Source organism: Pyxicephalus adspersus, chromosome 8 (genome assembly GCF_032062135.1).
Source record: "Pyxicephalus adspersus chromosome 8, UCB_Pads_2.0, whole genome shotgun sequence".
NCBI classification, from domain to species: Eukaryota; Metazoa; Chordata; class Amphibia; order Anura; family Pyxicephalidae; genus Pyxicephalus; species Pyxicephalus adspersus.
In genome coordinates, this window is record NC_092865.1 from 41891245 (window position 1) to 41909248 (window position 18004).

The following is an 18004-nucleotide window of genomic DNA, read 5'->3' on the forward strand; positions in this document are numbered from 1 at the left end:
GCTGTGCGCGTGCTTTGCGTAAGAACGGAAGTGAGCGTGACACAAGCACTGTAAAGGCCGGGGAACTGATTCGTGTAGGAAATGGCTGCTGCTATGGATGTGGATGTTCCCAGTGGAAATAATAGTAGTGCGGGGAAGAAGCGGTTTGAGGTGAAGAAGGTAGGTGGAACGTACACTAGAGGAATGAAATGGTCTCGGTAAAGTGACAGATAATCCTAGGACCGGTGTGGTCGGTTTGTTGTGTTCCGGTGCCCGGACAGATCTGCTGTACGATGTTAACGTTCGTTATTATACATTGCTCCTGCTAAGTGAACTTCTGTAAGTTTAAGTAAATAGTGCAATGGATTAAAGATAAGTCCTGGCCAGAAAATGTGCTAATATTCTGATAAGTATATAAAGTTGTCTGTCATTGGGGAGATTTCTTTTTACCAAATGTCTTACCAGTTAAACAGGAAGTAATCAGAAATCTCACAAACTTTAAGAATTCCATCTTAAAGTGGAACTATCAGAAAAAAAACCTGATCCTTTTACACGTGGAAACCCATTGATGCCTTTGGGATCCCAGCCCGGCCAGTGGGTTTGGTACCGCCACCTTCATCTGGGTTCTTCTAAATGGGACTGGCATCTGGTACTGATCCGGTGTCATATGGGGTGATGTGCCTTCAGGAAAATAGGGGAAAAAATAAAAATTGCTATTATCACCGTGCAAGGGTTCTAACCTTTCCCTGCTCTATCCCGAGCTCAGAATTATACCCTCTCCCCCGCCTGTATCTGTCTGTCAACCCCTATTTAATGTTCAGTGCTGTGTAATATGTTGGTGCTATATAAATAATCATTATTATTAATATTAGGTACTCAAGGAATACACTAATTTCTCATTTAGCCTGACTGCAGCATTGCTGTTGAGTTTGTTAAGGAGAAAAGATGCAGATTATTGTGAACTTATGTTTTTTCCTCACCAAAACCTGTGCTTTGGTGAGGTTCATTATTAAACACCTCTGTCAGTACTCCAAGGCTATGTACTCAGGTCAGATGATTCTCCTCTAATAATCGGCTCAGGGAATATCGGATGAGAATTAGGCGTGTGTACAATGCTAGCCATCAGCACAACCGTCCTGGCAGATCGATGGGATGAGGAACTATCGTAATGGAAGTGAAAGGGAGAGAGCACAGCAGGGTGCTGCTCCATCATTCACCCCCCTCTCCATAGAACATAATGGTGCTGTATGTACAGAGCTCGTTCATGCATCGTGCAGTTTTTTGTTGGAAAGGATCCTGAAAGATCTTTTCCAGCAACAATTATTGCATGTGTGTACCCAGCCAAAGGCTATTGATAGGCTCCATCTGCACTGAGCTACTGTATGTAGTACCCAGCAGGTTTCATACCTTCCTAGTGATCAGCAAAAATCAGTACAGCAATCTCCGCTCTGCTGAATAAATGGATTCACAGATAGCAAAGATAGCAAATAAACTTATTAAATTGTCCATAAAAAAAAATAATAAAAAAGTTCATTCTATGGGTGGGTTGTTTATTTTAATAGCTGCAGTTGTCTTGTACATTGAGTACAGTAATGAGTTTAGAACAGAGAATTTTTATGAACACCAAATCTGTGTTTGAAGTGTTGTGATGAAATATAACTGTTTCATTGCAAAAGGGCCCAGAAATCCTTAAAAAATATTCTTTAACATTTTAATACTATACATACATTTTATGGCTGAAAGGATATGTCCTTTTTATCCTTATTTTTATGGCTCTTATTGTCCCTGAGCAGCAGCTATGGCAAATTGTAAGTGATATAGCATTTGGTGTATCTCCTTCAGACTAAAGTGATTTCTATAATGTCATTTGATTTTTGTATTATACGTTACGTTTTTTTACATCAATGCATGAATTTTAAAAGAATAGTGTGAAAACTAATTTGATAACGTTGTGCTTTTTACTTTCAGTGGAATGCAGTTGCTCTTTGGGCCTGGGACATTGTAGTTGATAATTGTGCCATCTGCAGAAACCATATTATGGACTTGTGTAAGTAGCATGTTATGCCTATGATCTTCATTCTCATTATGAAAATAGGTATTTTTGTAATGGACACAAATCTGAACTCTCTTGTTCCTTTGACATAGTTCTGTATGTGACAAACGCCCCCTCTCAGGAATTATCTTGATTTTGTAGCAAGCTCAGCAACAATCTAAGCACCACCAGGCTGAGAAGGGTCGTCACGAGGCAAGGTTACCCGATCTGTTAAACCTTGCTAAACACACTGAGGTAGACAATACTCGATTAGATGGAAGCATGCACCGTTACCCTTGACACCCACAGTTAGGATTCCACTCTTTTGTACTGTCTGATACCTGCTGCCACTCCAGACAGGGATGTCTCTGATCAGAACGTTTAATGTTTATAGTAGTGTTTTCAGGAGAAAAGTTTACACATTCAGAGATTCAGCTTTTTATAGTGTTTAATAAGTAAAAACATAACAAAAACACAAAGCATAAACAAGTGCAGAAAATAAAGACTAATCAAAGAACATTAATAGAACTATAGCAACAGGGTAAAATAAAAGGGAATAACGATGAAATAATACTTGGTCAGAGTTGGCTTGCCTTGGTCCAAGTTGCTGTTTAAAGTTCGAGTCACTGGGCTCCCTGCAGTGCTCAACATGTCAATGCTGTTGTCCTTAGCAATAAGATGTTGTCAGTAAGAGCTCCCCCTTACAGGGCTTTTTTATGCCAATGCACAAGGTTGGGGTTTAGGAGCTGTCAACCCCCAGATTATTAGTTGGCACAAAATAAGGAGTTCCAAGAGACCAAACTAGGCATGCGTGGGTCTTATGGTTCACCATTACAGGCTGGCATAATTAGAGGGGTTACTGGATTCCTATGGCAGCAACAACCAGTAACACTAGTTTGTCATGTGGCCCCACCCAAGTTTTGTCCAGCCCCCCTACATCTTCTCCCCACCTAGGTGAAAAAAAACTGGTGAGAACACTAGTAATGGTTGTAATAAAAACCTAAGGCAAGACACAGGGTATACTGTCAGACAGTGGTCGCTGTGGAAAGTGAGGACATGGACATTTAATATGGTCTCTGACCTTTAAACATCTGGTAATATTGATTGTGAATTTTTCCACTGGATGAAATAAAGGTTTATGTGATGAAGTCCTTTCCTGAAGGGGTTATAAAACTGATTTATGGACATAATTCTGTAATAAAATATCCATCCACTGCTTGTTGGAATGCTATCTCCCAAAACTCATAACTCAAGTACAAAATGGCAACAGAGAGGAGGTATTTGGAACCATAATTGGTTTATGAAATACAGTTTTTTTTTTTTTTTTTTTGCTACAATATGTAGTGGTTTCCTATACCTGTACATTGACTTGTATGAAGATATCAAACGCAAGCTCAAAGTGACCTTTAAAAGCAATTCATTGTAATTTTGTATGCATTTGTTTTGCACAAAATTACCTTTTTTTACCCTTGCTATAAAAAATGAAAGTGTTTTGTTTTGTTTTTTCACGTTTTCCCATTGCTTTTTATTGTAGAGGCTGTGTATATGCATACAACTAATAATCTTTTTGCTGTTTTTGAATATACTAAATATAAATTTCCTATTCCTTTTGTTTCATGCTTGTAGGTATAGAATGCCAAGCCAATCAAGCATCTGCTACTTCTGAAGAATGCACTGTGGCATGGGGAGTATGCAATGTAAGTACTTACTTACTATAAGCAGATACAATAACCCAGCCCTTGAGATCAAGAAATGTATGGATGGTTTACAAATGCTCCTCTCAGCACCTATAAGAGCCAGCAATGAGACCTGCAAGTTCTGGTTTTATCACTAGCTAATGAAGAGGGTTTGGGCGTTGTAGGAAAGGGGGGGTTCTATTTGGAAATTACCGTTTTCCTTTTTTTTTTATGTGGAAATTACCAGATATATGTTCTGATCACTTTCCCTTAAAACTTAGTCAGTCTAACCAAAAAAGCTCACTGCTCTTAATGTAACTTTTTTAACTCTTTTAAACCAGAAGTTCTAGAAGTTATTGTATGCCAAGGAGTAGGACAACCTTGGTATTGTAGTTTGACATTGGCAGACAAGGGATTAAATGTTCTGACTTTCAGCAGGTACAATAAAATACTTGCTGTGCGAATGGTAAGCTGCACTATGTACAGATCAACTAAAACATTAAAAATGAAAAGGTTTTACACTTGTCAACGGGTAGCATACTTTAGGCAGCAAGTAAAAAGCTTTTATTAAAGGTGATGTGCTAGGAGGATGTAGATGGACAAGTGTAAGAATGTGTTATGGATTGGTATACATCAGGGGTCAGCAAACTCCGGCCTTTAGGCCAGATACATCCTAGCCGGTAGTTCATTCCCACCTAACACTTCCTGGCCGATCAGCCAAGGAGCGTTAGGAACTACCGGAGCCGCCTCCTTGCTGTTGCTCTCCTATTTACCGCGGCCGGCGCGGTAAAAAGGGAAAGCTCCCCAAAGCTCTCCTCCGCAATGCATATGGAGGAGAGGGATCTCACTTCATAGGGTGTTCCCTGGTGGTGGGCGGAGCCATTAGGGCGGGACTCAGTCAGGCCTACTGTGCTCCCGTCCACCCCTGAAATGGTCTAGTCGCCATAAAAGTTTGCCGACCCCTGTTATAGATAATGACTTGGGCAGAGCATCTTCATAACAGCAGATCTTGTGTTTCCAGTATGCAGCAATAATTACCTTCCAAAACTGGCAATAGGTACATGGGTACCCAAGTTTTATTATAGATAAGGGAAACACAAGCGTGTCTTGTCTGATCCAGCAAAAGAGCTACTGTCTTACAAATTACTTGGATAATGCTGGCCAGGGCAAGGAGCTGTCGCAGCAAAGTGTATCAAAACGTGCCAAGTATAGGGCTGTGTGGTCACCGTCAGAAAGCTCTTAACAGTCAGGAAACTGTAACTTTATACCTTTTTATATTTGTTTGTTTGCTTTGAATATGTAGCCTATCCATATGGCTATCTAATTTTTCTTTTTTAGCATGCGTTTCACTTTCATTGCATCTCTCGATGGCTGAAGACTCGACAAGTTTGTCCACTCGATAACCGAGAATGGGAATTTCAAAAGTAAGAAAAACAACGTTTCCTAATTTATTCTTTACTGTAAACTGCATCAATGGTTTTGAGTGCATTTTGTATTCTTAGGGGGTGTATTTTCAGGAATGACTTGGAAACCAAGTCTTTGCTAGTATTCTTGAAAAACGGGTGTCTGATATACAATATTTAGCCCATCAGTTCCCTTTTACATTACATTCTTTGTATAAAGCAGGTCAAAGATGAATAGCAACTTGCCAGTACATGTGGACTTCACAGCTACTTCCCCTTTCCTTTGCACTGCTTTATTGCCTGAATCTGGCTTTATTGCCATTGATGATTTTGCTCTACCTTGTATTCAAGTTTTTCATCAAAAAGGAAAGCTTCCTTTTTTTCCCTCAAGAAAATAAGCTGCAGTGACATTTTAAGAAAGTAGAAGTTACAACCATTTTTGCTGGACTATAAATTTTTTTTTTTTTTTTTTTTGCATATGTGGTTATTTGTGCCTGTTGGTTAGCACACCCTCTGCAGGATTATGCATGTAGTGCATCCAATGATTTTGTAAAAGAAACACCTAAAAGCTGATTTGCTGCATAGTAAAAAAAAGTGTTTCTAATGAAGTATCATTGAGTAATTTTGATACATAAGCTAGGTTCCTCTTCCTTTTTTTTACACTCCCCAAAGAGTGGTTGCTGAACAATTTGGCTCTTGGAACTAAGCACACTAGTAACTAGTATTTAATATGAAGTATATATGTAGGAAGTGACCGCCTAGTTGCTGTTGACCATAGAAATATAAATGTAATAAAAATTGATAATTAAAAGTCCCGTCTGGAATTGCATTTTTAAGTACGTGGTTTTTTTTTTACATTTTCGTTTTCGAACGTTTTCTTAAGTGGCGACCCTAATCCTAAGCTTTTATTTTTTTTTTTCCTCTCATTTCAGATACGGTCATTGATGCTGTTTACGTGGACGTATCATTTTGGCTAATTTATGGATACAACTTTAACATAGAAATCACCTATGTCCTGCTTACCACTTGACATGTGTTTGAGCATACATTTACCCTTGTTTACTTTTTTACCCCCTTTCCTCCTTATTCATTAAAACAATTAACATTATTCCTGTGCAATAGTCTTTAGCGTTTTATCTTTATCTGTTTTAATATCCATGTTCTTATGCTCTGTATCCTACATATATTAAATTCAATCCAATGAATAGTTGGACTTGAACCTCTGCTTCTTTTTCAGTTTCCGGGAGCTCTTGTGAAAATTTAAATGGGCAAAGTTTAAAGTCTCATTTTGCCCTGTACCACAAATATAATATGCTAAATGTTGGGTGCCCTAGAGGAAGAGGCAGATGTTCTGCGCACAGTGGTAATAATGGGTGAGCAGGACAAAACAATGATTGGTCTGTTATTTTCTCAAATAGAAAAAGTATAGCATTTTATTGCAAGATAAAACCATATTTGTGCATATATGGGGATGGGGATGGGGGGGGGGGCAGGGTTGGAATTGAGGTTTGGTGGATTCCTAGATATGGAATACACTTTATACCCCAACAACTTTCAAAATGGGGAAGGGGGCTGATTCATAATTTTTAATGAAGATTGTCATACATACAAAATAGAACAGAGAAAGAAATGAAGATCCCAATCCAAACCGACAAAAAAGGGAAGGTGGGGAAAAAATACAGAAATAACATACCAGTAGGATGAAAATAAAATCAATTAACACTCCTACTCATTGCCACAAGAAAGGATGCCATCGTACTATATGACCTATGAACAAGCCCTGGGTTAAAAAAAAAAAAAAATGGTTCCTGAGATATTCTACACTGTGTGAAATACCTAAACTGCTCAAATATATGGAAATGCTCTTTTGGACTAGAAACTTCTGTCTCAAGCATCTCTATAGAGTATGGTCTTCGTGGAAACTAAAACCGTATGTAGGGTGGGAGGGCTGATCCTGAAGCTAGCCAGGTGTAAATATACAAATGGACGTAAAAAAGGGGTCTAGAAGTACTGCAAATCCTAAAACCTCTGCAAAAAAGCACAATCTGCTTTTAGAAGGTAACAATGTACTTGTAAGACCATAAGCAATGCACTACAGAGCAAGTGCTACCTCCACATTTTGGACATCAGGCTTTATTGTCACGCACATTGTGTGCTTGTGTTATAAAGATTCTATGTGCCCTATGCATCATTTTAAAATGTTTCTCTCCGTAATTTATCATGCATTTTCTTACCGATTAGTACCCTGTATTAATTTTTTTAACTATGTCTTTTGCCAGTTTTGCCGAATTAGTTCTGTAGCTCTTTTGAAAAGAGGTCCTTTATCATGGGATAAATAAACAAGATGGATGGAGACAGGGGGGAGACAAGACTTTGATAAGCATTATGCCCGAAGATTTCAGCAGGATTTGGACCAGATTATGTGGCCTGACTGTAGTAAAGCATATGGGAGGGATTAGTGATAGAGCAAACTGTGTAATGTCACACTTTGAAGGCTGTGCAATCAGTACCAGGTGAAAATTGTGGCCACGGGGGTAAATATCCAAAAATATTAGTGGATTATGACAACTTGTGCCTGGTTTCCCCTCCAGGCCAACACCATGTCTCCAATCAGGATATTATGTTTAAGAGCTGGAGGTAAGTGCAAACATGGACATTAAAGAAGGGCAGTTAGGTCCCATGGAGCTAGCAGGGCCTGTTCTATGGAGTAATAGGATGTGCCCTTGATCCAATTAATGACGTGCATCAGGCTGGCCATATTGTAAGCCCTAATATTGTGAAAAGGTATTCCCTCATCTAGCTTAGGTAGAGACAATTTTCCTAAAGAGATAGGAAGATTAATGTAAGAGCTAATGACTTATTTTAATGTGTAATTGGTAAAAGAAGCAACCTGTTGAAGAGGTTTCAGTAATTTAAGGGATGGTATTTCACAGGGAATGTATATGTATCACAACATTTGTACAAACAATGCATGTTTATGGGACACATTTATTATTGCCTTTAATATCAGAATTCTCCCCCTGTTTAAGAAAGATTGAGGATGATTTGTGGCCCTAACATCTTTTTGGCTGAAAGAGTCTTATAAGGTAAAGTGGGGTGAAACCTATTCTGTAGTTTGAAATGTTAGTTGGATCTTTACTTGATTTGGATATGAGGCTGTTATCTTTCAGCATCAGAAGATTGCCATCTCATCAAAAGGTCAATATTTTGACTAACTGCAGGGCTAAAATGCCTTCAATTTTTTAGAGTAAAGGTTTTAGAAGCCATCTAAACTTGGTGTTTCTTGTACTGCAAATGTTGCTTTAAAAAGATCACTATGGAACTGTGTGAGTTTGGGTAGATTGGTTATTTAAATATTCCTGAAAGGATAATAGGATAAGACTTGGGTACCTATGTGAGCCTCCAATTTGCTAATTTTACCTTTGGGAATGGTGTGGAGCTTTATTCTATGGTTTAGTTTGTTGGCTAGTAGGGGTTTTCCCCCTATTTAAAGATGGAACAATAAGCCCACTGGAGGGACTTTTTAACTCTAGTGCTCAGACACGTTTACTTATGTGCAAAGGTGATCAACCTGATGAGATAAGTCCCAACAGGAAGTTTTATGTTCCAATAGATCTATCAACTTACTGAGTTCAAATTGACTCTGGGCATGTTAAATATGGGAGAATAACTGGAGCTGCTTTATATGCAGCCCGATTTATTAAAAGAGAAGTATCCTCTGTACAGTTTGGGGAGAAAAAAAAATTAGCTAGAAATCTCAGAACAGTGTCTTATGAATGTGCAATGCTTCAGTAAATTGTTGGTGGACATGTGAAACACTCTTCCCAGCTGGAAAAACAGAGGGTCATTGAAAAGCCTAGGCGGTGGAAATGATATGTGCTGAAATCAGGTAGAACACTGAGGTAAAGGGAAAGTAAGGCATGGCCTATCCTACAATATTGATGGGCAGCTGAGTAGTATGTATCATCTCTAAAAGCAGAGTTTAGTTCCTGCTGGACATCCACTAAGTAATATTGTTGGAATAAGGTCACCAATTTGTAGGCCTTTTGCAAAGGGTATTTTTTTTTTTTTTTTTGTGGTAGCTTATTTGTCAAGAGTTTCAGTCAACACTCTAATGCTGGTTTGCGATTTGAAGATACCGGAAGAATTCTGAGATGCTCTCAGAATTGTGTCTAAGCTTTTGTTCAATGCCTTGAAGTCTATATCCTGTTCCTTAGAAATCCTGTTTAAAGGGTGGTAATTGTGGATGTTTATCAAGTTCCTCTAAAGGAGGTCAGCAAAAAGGACGATTGGATTAGAGCTCCCGCAGTAAGCAGATTTTGGTACTGGTCTACATTTGGAGAACTGGGGAAGTCAGTTTTGCATTGCCTTGAAAAGAGACAGAGGCGTTCAGGCCTACTAAACCCTAAGGGTCCTGTGAGTGAGCGCCTGCCAGTGGGAAGTGTGAAGAGTCCTCGCCTAAGTACTGGTTACAATGGTTAGGGCATCTCTTTCTAATTCTAGCGTTTGCTGCAACCTACAATGAAGGTTTGTATAGCGGACCTAAAGAGTTTGCTGCAAAGCGTTCATTGTAATGAGTGAAGTGTGTCAAGGCATTTTATTTTTTGCTGTGTGATTTGATTCTTGAGGAAGAATACAAGAATTCTTGTTGGACAGAAGAGGTCAGGGGGAGTGTGGTTGTTGGTGCAATCTGCAGATCATATTCCATTAAAACACCACCTACTAAAAACATTCACCCTTTATAAAATGTTCACCTTCCGCAGGGGCCACTATTGAGGTGCTTTATGCTAGATATGGCTGCTATGGTTGAATACTAATGCAACTGCACATGTCTAGTAGTGATACAGTGTTATTGCCTACCTGTCTCTCCTGCTTATGTACCAGCATGAAGCTATTTTGGCTTTTTTCTAAATAGATTGCACTACACCTTCTGATACCATCAGTCAGTAGAACCCACCTACTATGGTGTCGGGGGACATTTATTCTCAAAACACACAACCTCTATACCAGGCTAGAACTTGAAGGCAAAACATTTTTTTTTGTTTCAAGAAATATAGGGTGAATTGTATCTGCTGCTTTCAGAAGGGGACAGTGACCATTGTGCAAATGTAAAAGACCTCCAGCAAACAACTGTGAAATGTTTGCACCTGTTTACAAGCACTTACAGCTGGTCCAGCCAGTCTAGAAAGAAATTGATCTCAAGTAATATGGGATTTATGTCCTAGTAGGGGGTTGACTAAAACATGCAATGTATTTTATGTTCAACAAAACATGAAGACCTAACCCTGGATTAAATGTAAGAGCTGACATAATGCCATCTGATTTCCTGCATCATCTGACCTTGAAACTTTACCCAGACATGGTGGGCTTTTCAGTGTGCTTTTCAGTGGGCTTTAGAATTATAATAAATATTAGAAAAAATAAATTCAAATTATCCTTCTAACAGGATCAATAGTTTTTTTTTTTACAAGGGACACAAACATAGGTCGAAAATTGAATACAATTACAATTCGTATTCACAAACATTAAAAACATGACATAATGATGTCATAAGCATAATACAATTTTGAACAGATACCACATGAATGTAATATATCAAACACTCCCTAGCTGTTGGTAATAAATTAGTATTAACTCCTTGTACCACAAATTATACCCACTCTTTTCTTGTCTTGAAGTCTGAAAAGATATATAATATAATGTACTGGTTTTCATTCTGTTCTGGTGGTTTAGTATGGAAATCATTGCTGACCTCATCTTCTAGAAATACTTTCCTCTCAGACATGCTAGTCCAATGGAGTAAGTACTTTCGAGGGCAGTGACTTGGAAAAGGTTGGAATTTTCTGACTTTATTTGCAGGATACTTGTTCCAGGCCAGTAACTCTAGGAATGTTTTGAAGTTGTGTTGGATTGGTATACCAGTCAAATAATAATATCCAAGGAATGTTAGACATTGTCTGTGTGTAAAATTCAGCACACCTGTCTTTACAGAACCCTTAAGCTGAGTACACACTTCCAATAATTATCGTAGAAAACAAACGATTACGACTGATCAATGATTAGGCACAGATATACTTGAACGATCCTATTGTGCACAATTCTGTACATGCTGTAACGATACGATAGTTCAAATACAATCCACCAATAATGTACACACGTTAGATACAATCGTTTGAACGATGCAGGGAGTGACATGTAAAGGAGAAAGTGTACTGCAGAAACATGCACGATCACTGAATGAACGTACAGACGATAGATAGTAAACGATCATCGGCCAATCAGATCCACTGTGGTGGTCGTTCATTTCCAATGACAATCCTCATTCGTCGGGGTCGTTGGTCACCTTTTGTGAACGATTATCGGCCGATCGGTCGTTTGTTTCCAAAGATATATATTGGAAGTGTGTAGGCAGTTTTAGTGTGGAAATCCTTTGTCCACTATTAATCCTAAATACAACAGACACATTTTACCAGTCTGGAAATTACTAAAAGAAAATACCCAAAACCTAATATATGTATATAATAACCTAAATCTATATCTATACTAAAATGAACTTTGTTCTTCTTGGAAAAAAAAGATAGTGTTGGATGTGCCCATAAAACATGGAAAGATTCTGATACTTCAAATTGTCCATGTGTCAGCCTGAAAATGTTACAGATATGAATATTGGCTCTCTCATCATCCCACAGCAGACACCAAGTTTTCTGGATCACCTAGGTTCTCCCATGATAGTCCATTCTCTCCAGTTTTGGAGAAGCTATTTTGAGCTTTAATAACTCCGGCCCATATTTAAGTTGTGACTGCATGTCTTCTTTGACACGTTTCCCCAAAATTTTAAAGAGGAGGTGCACAACATATGTTTTACATGAAGCTATATTTTGTTTCCTACAAAACCTAAAATAGAAACAAAATACAAAAAATAATAAAAAAAAGAAAAAAACACATCTGAAAGAACATAGAAATATGTTTATATTATAAATTTTATGTTTTCTATTTTTTTTAGTGTTTGATAGTGGTGCATATTTGCTAATAATTGTTAGTTATCAGCCCCAATATCAAACAATAATAAAATATTTTATGTGCAATGCAATGACACTTTTATATCTTTCAATAATTACATCAACATGAACATGATCAACATATTACATTCACTGAAACATTCCCTCGTGGAGAATCTGCCGTTGAAACACATGTGCCAGGAAGACTTTAAAGCAGCGAAGCTGGTTTAGGTTCCTTAAGCTGCGTACATACTTCCAATTTTTATCGTTGGAAATGAACGACGAACGACCGATTGGCAAAAAATCGTTCGTAAAAAAAGTAACCAATGACGCCGACGAACGAGGATAGTCGTTGGAAATGAACAACCGGACCGGCGGATCGGACGACGATCGTTGACCATCTATCGTGTGTACGGTCGTTCAGTGATCGTCCATGGTCTGAGCATGCGCGGTGAACGTGCGTTCGCTCACTTCCTGTGGTGCACGTCACTTCCTGTATCGTTCAAACGATCGCATCTATCGTGTGTACAATATCTTTGAACGATCGTGTCGTTATCTGTAGGTACAGGATCAGTGCCATACGATCGTTCGCAGATATCGTGCAGAATCGTTCGTCGTTCGTTTACCAACGATAAAAATTGGAAGTGTGTACGCAGCTTTAGCTCCACATTGTCTATTGCTGCCTAACAGGTATAGAGATGAATATAGACAATAAAATATATATCTTTTTCTAAGGTTTCATTGAAACCAACAGTGGGAACAACAGTTCCTGGGCAACTCCAGGTGCCTGTATCCTTGCCAGTCATTCAACACCCCAATCACTATGCTCCTCAAAAGGGGAACTTTCATTAAAAAAAACTTTGCTGTCTCAGCTTCCTTTTTCTTTCCGGGGCTCATTTTTCTGTCTAATCTTTCTTCCAGGTTCTTCATGATGTCACCCAGTCTTGCACTGCCCAGAGGTGGTATTGATAATTTTTTTGCCCAATCTACGGCATGTGCATGAAAAGCAGCCAACAGCCTCCTGCGATAGGTGAGGCAAGTATCCCAAGAGGCTGCAGGTTTCCCCATCAGTTTTTACAAAGGGGAGGGGGCCTTTTAAAAAAAAATCATTAAATTTAAAAGTAAAAAAAACACACAATTTTTATGATTTGAAAGGGATAGCCACCCCGTCACATAATGTTGAAAATGTGATGTTAGGTCCATTTAATGATCCAGCTTTAAACATTTGATAGGTGGCAGCGAGGGGATCTAAACCACTTACTATTTGCTATTTATTCCCTATGGGATCAGCAAACTGGGGCCCCAGTTTCTGGGCATGAACATGCTGTAATTACATTGCAACCTCATGGCTTATCTGAACATTGCCTACATGTTTGTAAAATGTTGTTTTTGATTTTTAATCATTTTTCAAAATGCACTGTGCAAAAATACAGTCATACTACAACAATACCAACAAATACAAAATAAGAAAACACAAAATACTGTATGCTTCTACAGATACCTTTATAAGACATAATATTGTATTTGCTTTTATTTAAAAGAATCATACAGCAATAATATTCTATAAGACATGTCTTCATGGTCTTAAACACGGCAAAAAGGCCTGCCACTCACTTAGGGTAGGATCACACCTCAAGGTTGCAGCACCATGTGTTACCCCTACGCAAAGATTTGATCTGGTCTTGATGCTTGCCAATAATTTAGTAGCACAGGCATTTGTTTCCAGTACATTACATGTCTACAAATTATATATTTATATTTTTCTTTAGCTTTAAGATGACCTTTGTACATAAAATGATTACATTTTTAGCTTATTGCTCAGTGTTTGCATGCAAGATCATTTCACTTTAAAGTTAAGGTAGACGGCCTAATCTTGTATTTATAGTTCCCTGAACAGATTCTGGTGTCGTTCAATGTTCTATTGCAGTGCTGTTATCTTGAGTAAGGACAAAAAGGACACTGGAGATAATACAAATAATATTAATATTATGGAATTTTCCTGTTTAATTGTGCATGGAAATTGTAATTATTTCTTTTTTAGAATTTGTTATTCCTATGTGTTCATTTTAATAGCTAATATAAGTGTTCATAGCCTGGGACACGTTAAGCAAAATGACAGCTGTGTAAGAGATTGAAGAGTGACAGCCTGGGCTGCTGGTATCTGCTTTCAGCACTTGTGCCTGCAATGGACTTATGACAGTTGTCTGGTGAAGGTTCCAAAAATATCTCCCCGACCCTAGAAAAAAACAAAATCTACTGGCCAGCTAAACATTCACACACATCAGCTCTATGAAGCACAGAAAACTATTAGGAATCTGCTTTAGCCCCCAGCCAAGACAAACTCTTCCAATATGATCTCTTAGTCTAAAAAATATGTTTTATTTTTTATTATTTTTTGTTTTTTAAAAGCATAGAGTTTGTATACAGATATTTAAAGTATGCAAACCGTGCTAAAAGTTAGAAAAAGGAAGTGGTAGAAGTGCAGGTAGGGAGTACGCACCATGTCTGTCGGCTACAGGACGTTGTCGCAGCATGTTGATGACCTGAAGAAGGAAAATTTTAACCTGAAATTAAGGATCTACTTTCTGGAAGAAAGAATCCAACAGAAGAATGAGGATACAGACAATGATATCTACAAAAGTGTGAGTAAATTTATGCATACGGAAGAAAATATTCCTTTATATCATGTAGCCATAGAGAGTTGTATGTATCAAATTATTACTGTTTTGAAGTAATGATTCAGTAAAACAACAGCCAAGGAGAGACATAGCACAGGGACACACTCCAAAACTACTGGGTGTGTGCTATCCTACTAAAATAAAATGAGAAGAAAGACATATCTAGCAAACCTCTCAGCCTATCGCCTTCAATCACAGTTATTATTACAAGTGAATGTAAAACCTTGTATCAGGTAATCACATAGAAAACCTTTAGCCTGTGCAACAACTAACTTGCGGACAGTGTCCATCTGTAAATGGCTGTAATTATAAACACAAAACTATTTATAAACCGGTCAATATGACATTTATCTTTGGTGCAGCACCTTCCAGGTTCATGTTTTTAACAGCAGTGAACAATTCTCCACTTGAAGAATATTTGGTGGATGTCATATTCACTGATTTATAAATAGGCCCCATAGTAATATAGTTTAAAAAAGTGTATTGTCTAATTTGACTGCTGAATAGAAATGCCCGGACAGTGCACACTGCACAACTATGACACCTTTCCAGGTCACATCCATTAGTGAAAAGGTCAATTTACACAGGGGTGTTGTAGTAAAATATGGTGTTTTTACCATGTACTGCAATGCACAAGACTAAATTAGTGATATAGTGTAAAGATTACATAGATGATACTGGAATAATTTCCAGATACATGTGGGCATTAAAGAGGATTAGGTCGCTAATCAACACAATAGCATTTTTTGTGGTACTCATGGGAAAACCAGGACACAAATTCCTGAACCAATTCATACTGGCACTCATTAGTTGTGGATGGTTTGGGGGGCTTGCACAGCTATATCCCTCATCACTTCAAGGATTCATTTGAGGGCCCTATCAGTATACGGTCACCTGATTCATCTAAAGCAAGGCTGTCCAACTGACACCCTGAGGTGTATAATAATGCAGCCCATGCAGTGGCCAGATGTATGTAACATACTGGAAAATAACTAACATACATTATATACATAAGCACATTCAGTGATTTATTAAAGCTCTCCAAAACTGGAGAAGATAGACTGCCATGGGAGAACCTGGATGATCTAGCGAACCAGGAATGGATTTTCTAAAAACAATTTGCTATTGGCAAATGTTTTCAATCTCAGCCAGATCCATTGCCAGTTTGCTGGATCACCAAAGTTTTTTCTTGATAGTCTATCTTCCCCTGTATTCAAGAGCTTTAATAAATCAGGCCCATTGTATTCACATACACTGAATACACTCGCACTATCACTTACCTTTCTAGTGTCATGGCTGACAGTCTCTACCTCCCATTAACCCATAGTCTATCATTAAAGTGTAACTAAACTAAAAAAATCACACTCACCTTTACTTCTGCAGAGCCTCTAATTTTTCCGGCACTGTCCTCCTTTGGGTCTCATGCCGCCTGGTAATTGAACTTTGTCCCGTTATCGGTATTTTTATCGGTAAAGACAGAAGGGAAGGGGCTTTACTCTTTTTTTTTTAACAAAAGGATTTAGATTTATATTTTATTTTTACTTTACATAAAAGGGTTTTCTACCTGTTTGCCCAGAATTAATATGTAAGGCAGCCACGCAAAGCAATAAGTGACAGATAAATACAAGAAGGAAAAAAGTATGCAAAGCAGAGCAGGTTGTTATCTGTCCGGTTTGAACGCCCTAATCTAGAAAAATAATTGTTCATGTAGGTCATAACTAAGACCAGCTTTTCCTTTAACATTATGCGTGGATTAATGTAGAGGACATGGCCATCAAGCAAAATGGCCATCTCTCTAAACCAGGGTTTTTTAAACATTTTAACATGGGAGAACCTTTGAAATAATTAAGGGAACCCCTGCTATGTATGGCGATCAGTGGTCTCTTACATTGCGGATCAGTGGGAAGAATGTCACCCTTACATATAGTCAAAATGAGCATTGGTATCTGTTAAAATGGACAGAGTCACAAACTGCTGATTGCTCAAGGAAGTCTTAGCATTCTTTGGAGGAACTCTAGTTGGGAAACACTGGTCTAAACCATTTATAGCTAGCTTTGTAAAACATCATTAGCAATAATCCATCAACAATCAAGAAAGATCATTTACAGTGGCAATCATCTGATGTACATCTGTAGTTTGTAAGGTCGTAAGGCATGGGATTTGTTGTTTACTTAGCCTTCCTAATGACCACCTGATAAGGCATTGGAGGATTCATTTTTTACCCTTTAATTTCTTCTTCTTTCTTTATACCCATCTCTCCCTGTCTCTTGTATTCCTTTATGCTTCTATGCGTCCTCCACTCTGACCCTGTCCTTTTCTTCTCTATGTCCCGTCATGTTTACTTGCTTTTCATCAACTCTCCCAAGATTTAGGTTACTACATTTAATATAGATAACATTGTTAAAAATGTTATGAGTTTTGAATTGTACATTGATTTGTTCTTTGTTTTCTTTGTATTGAGCTGAGGTTCATTCATTTTCTTTTCTTGCTGTGCTTGAATCCTGAATCTTGTATTGAAATTTAAAAGCCCTGCACATTACAATGGCAGCTCTAGTGTGCACTATACAATCCAACATGCAAAACTAAAATGGCAACTGCTCTTAACAATTTTTAGATGGCTTTTTAAAGCTAGGTACACATGGAAAGTGCTATTTACAGAAAGACACTCAGTTATGTCTTTTCTCCTTACAGCCTCATGACCTGCTCTGATATGTTCCTCTCGAAACCATGACTTTGGCAGCACCATCAATTAGGTGATCTGTCTACAATATGTGTTAGGTGTTTAGGCTTATTGTTAATTACAAAACCCTAACATGTAGGTAGCTAATGTTGTGGCTCACACAGATGGAGCGTATTTCTATTTGGTTACCTGATGTCATGAATTTAGGGCAGCTAATAAACTGTGTTTTAGGGATCAGGGAGTATATTGGTAATGCCTTTTTTTATTATTATTTTATTGTTACTTGTATTTATATATCAACAATATGATACGCAGCACTTTACAAAGTTCATAGTCATGTCAATAGCTGTTTCTCAATGAGGCTCACAGTCTAATTTCCCTACCATAGTCATTACCACAGGCTAAGGTTAATTTGGGGGGAAGCCAAAAACCCGGGACCTACCACTGCAAAGGCCAGAGTGCTAAACAGCTGTGCTGCCCAGATAATATTATATTTAAAAAAAATGTAAATAAACCTATCCATTGAATAATTTATTGAAATACTATTATAAGAAAAAC

The 18004-nt window shown here is 38.1% G+C and overlaps 1 protein-coding gene across 1 annotated transcript; it reads left to right on the forward strand.

The window, feature by feature from the left end:
* Positions 1-6198, forward strand: RBX1 (ring-box 1). Its single transcript, XM_072420180.1, has 5 exons — positions 1-159; positions 1948-2026; positions 3638-3708; positions 5026-5111; positions 6023-6198. The coding sequence occupies exons 1-5, from the start codon at positions 82-84 to the stop codon at positions 6033-6035; spliced, it is 327 nt and encodes a 108-aa protein (XP_072276281.1). The 5' UTR covers positions 1-81; the 3' UTR covers positions 6036-6198.
* Positions 6199-18004: the final 11806 nt, after the last annotated feature.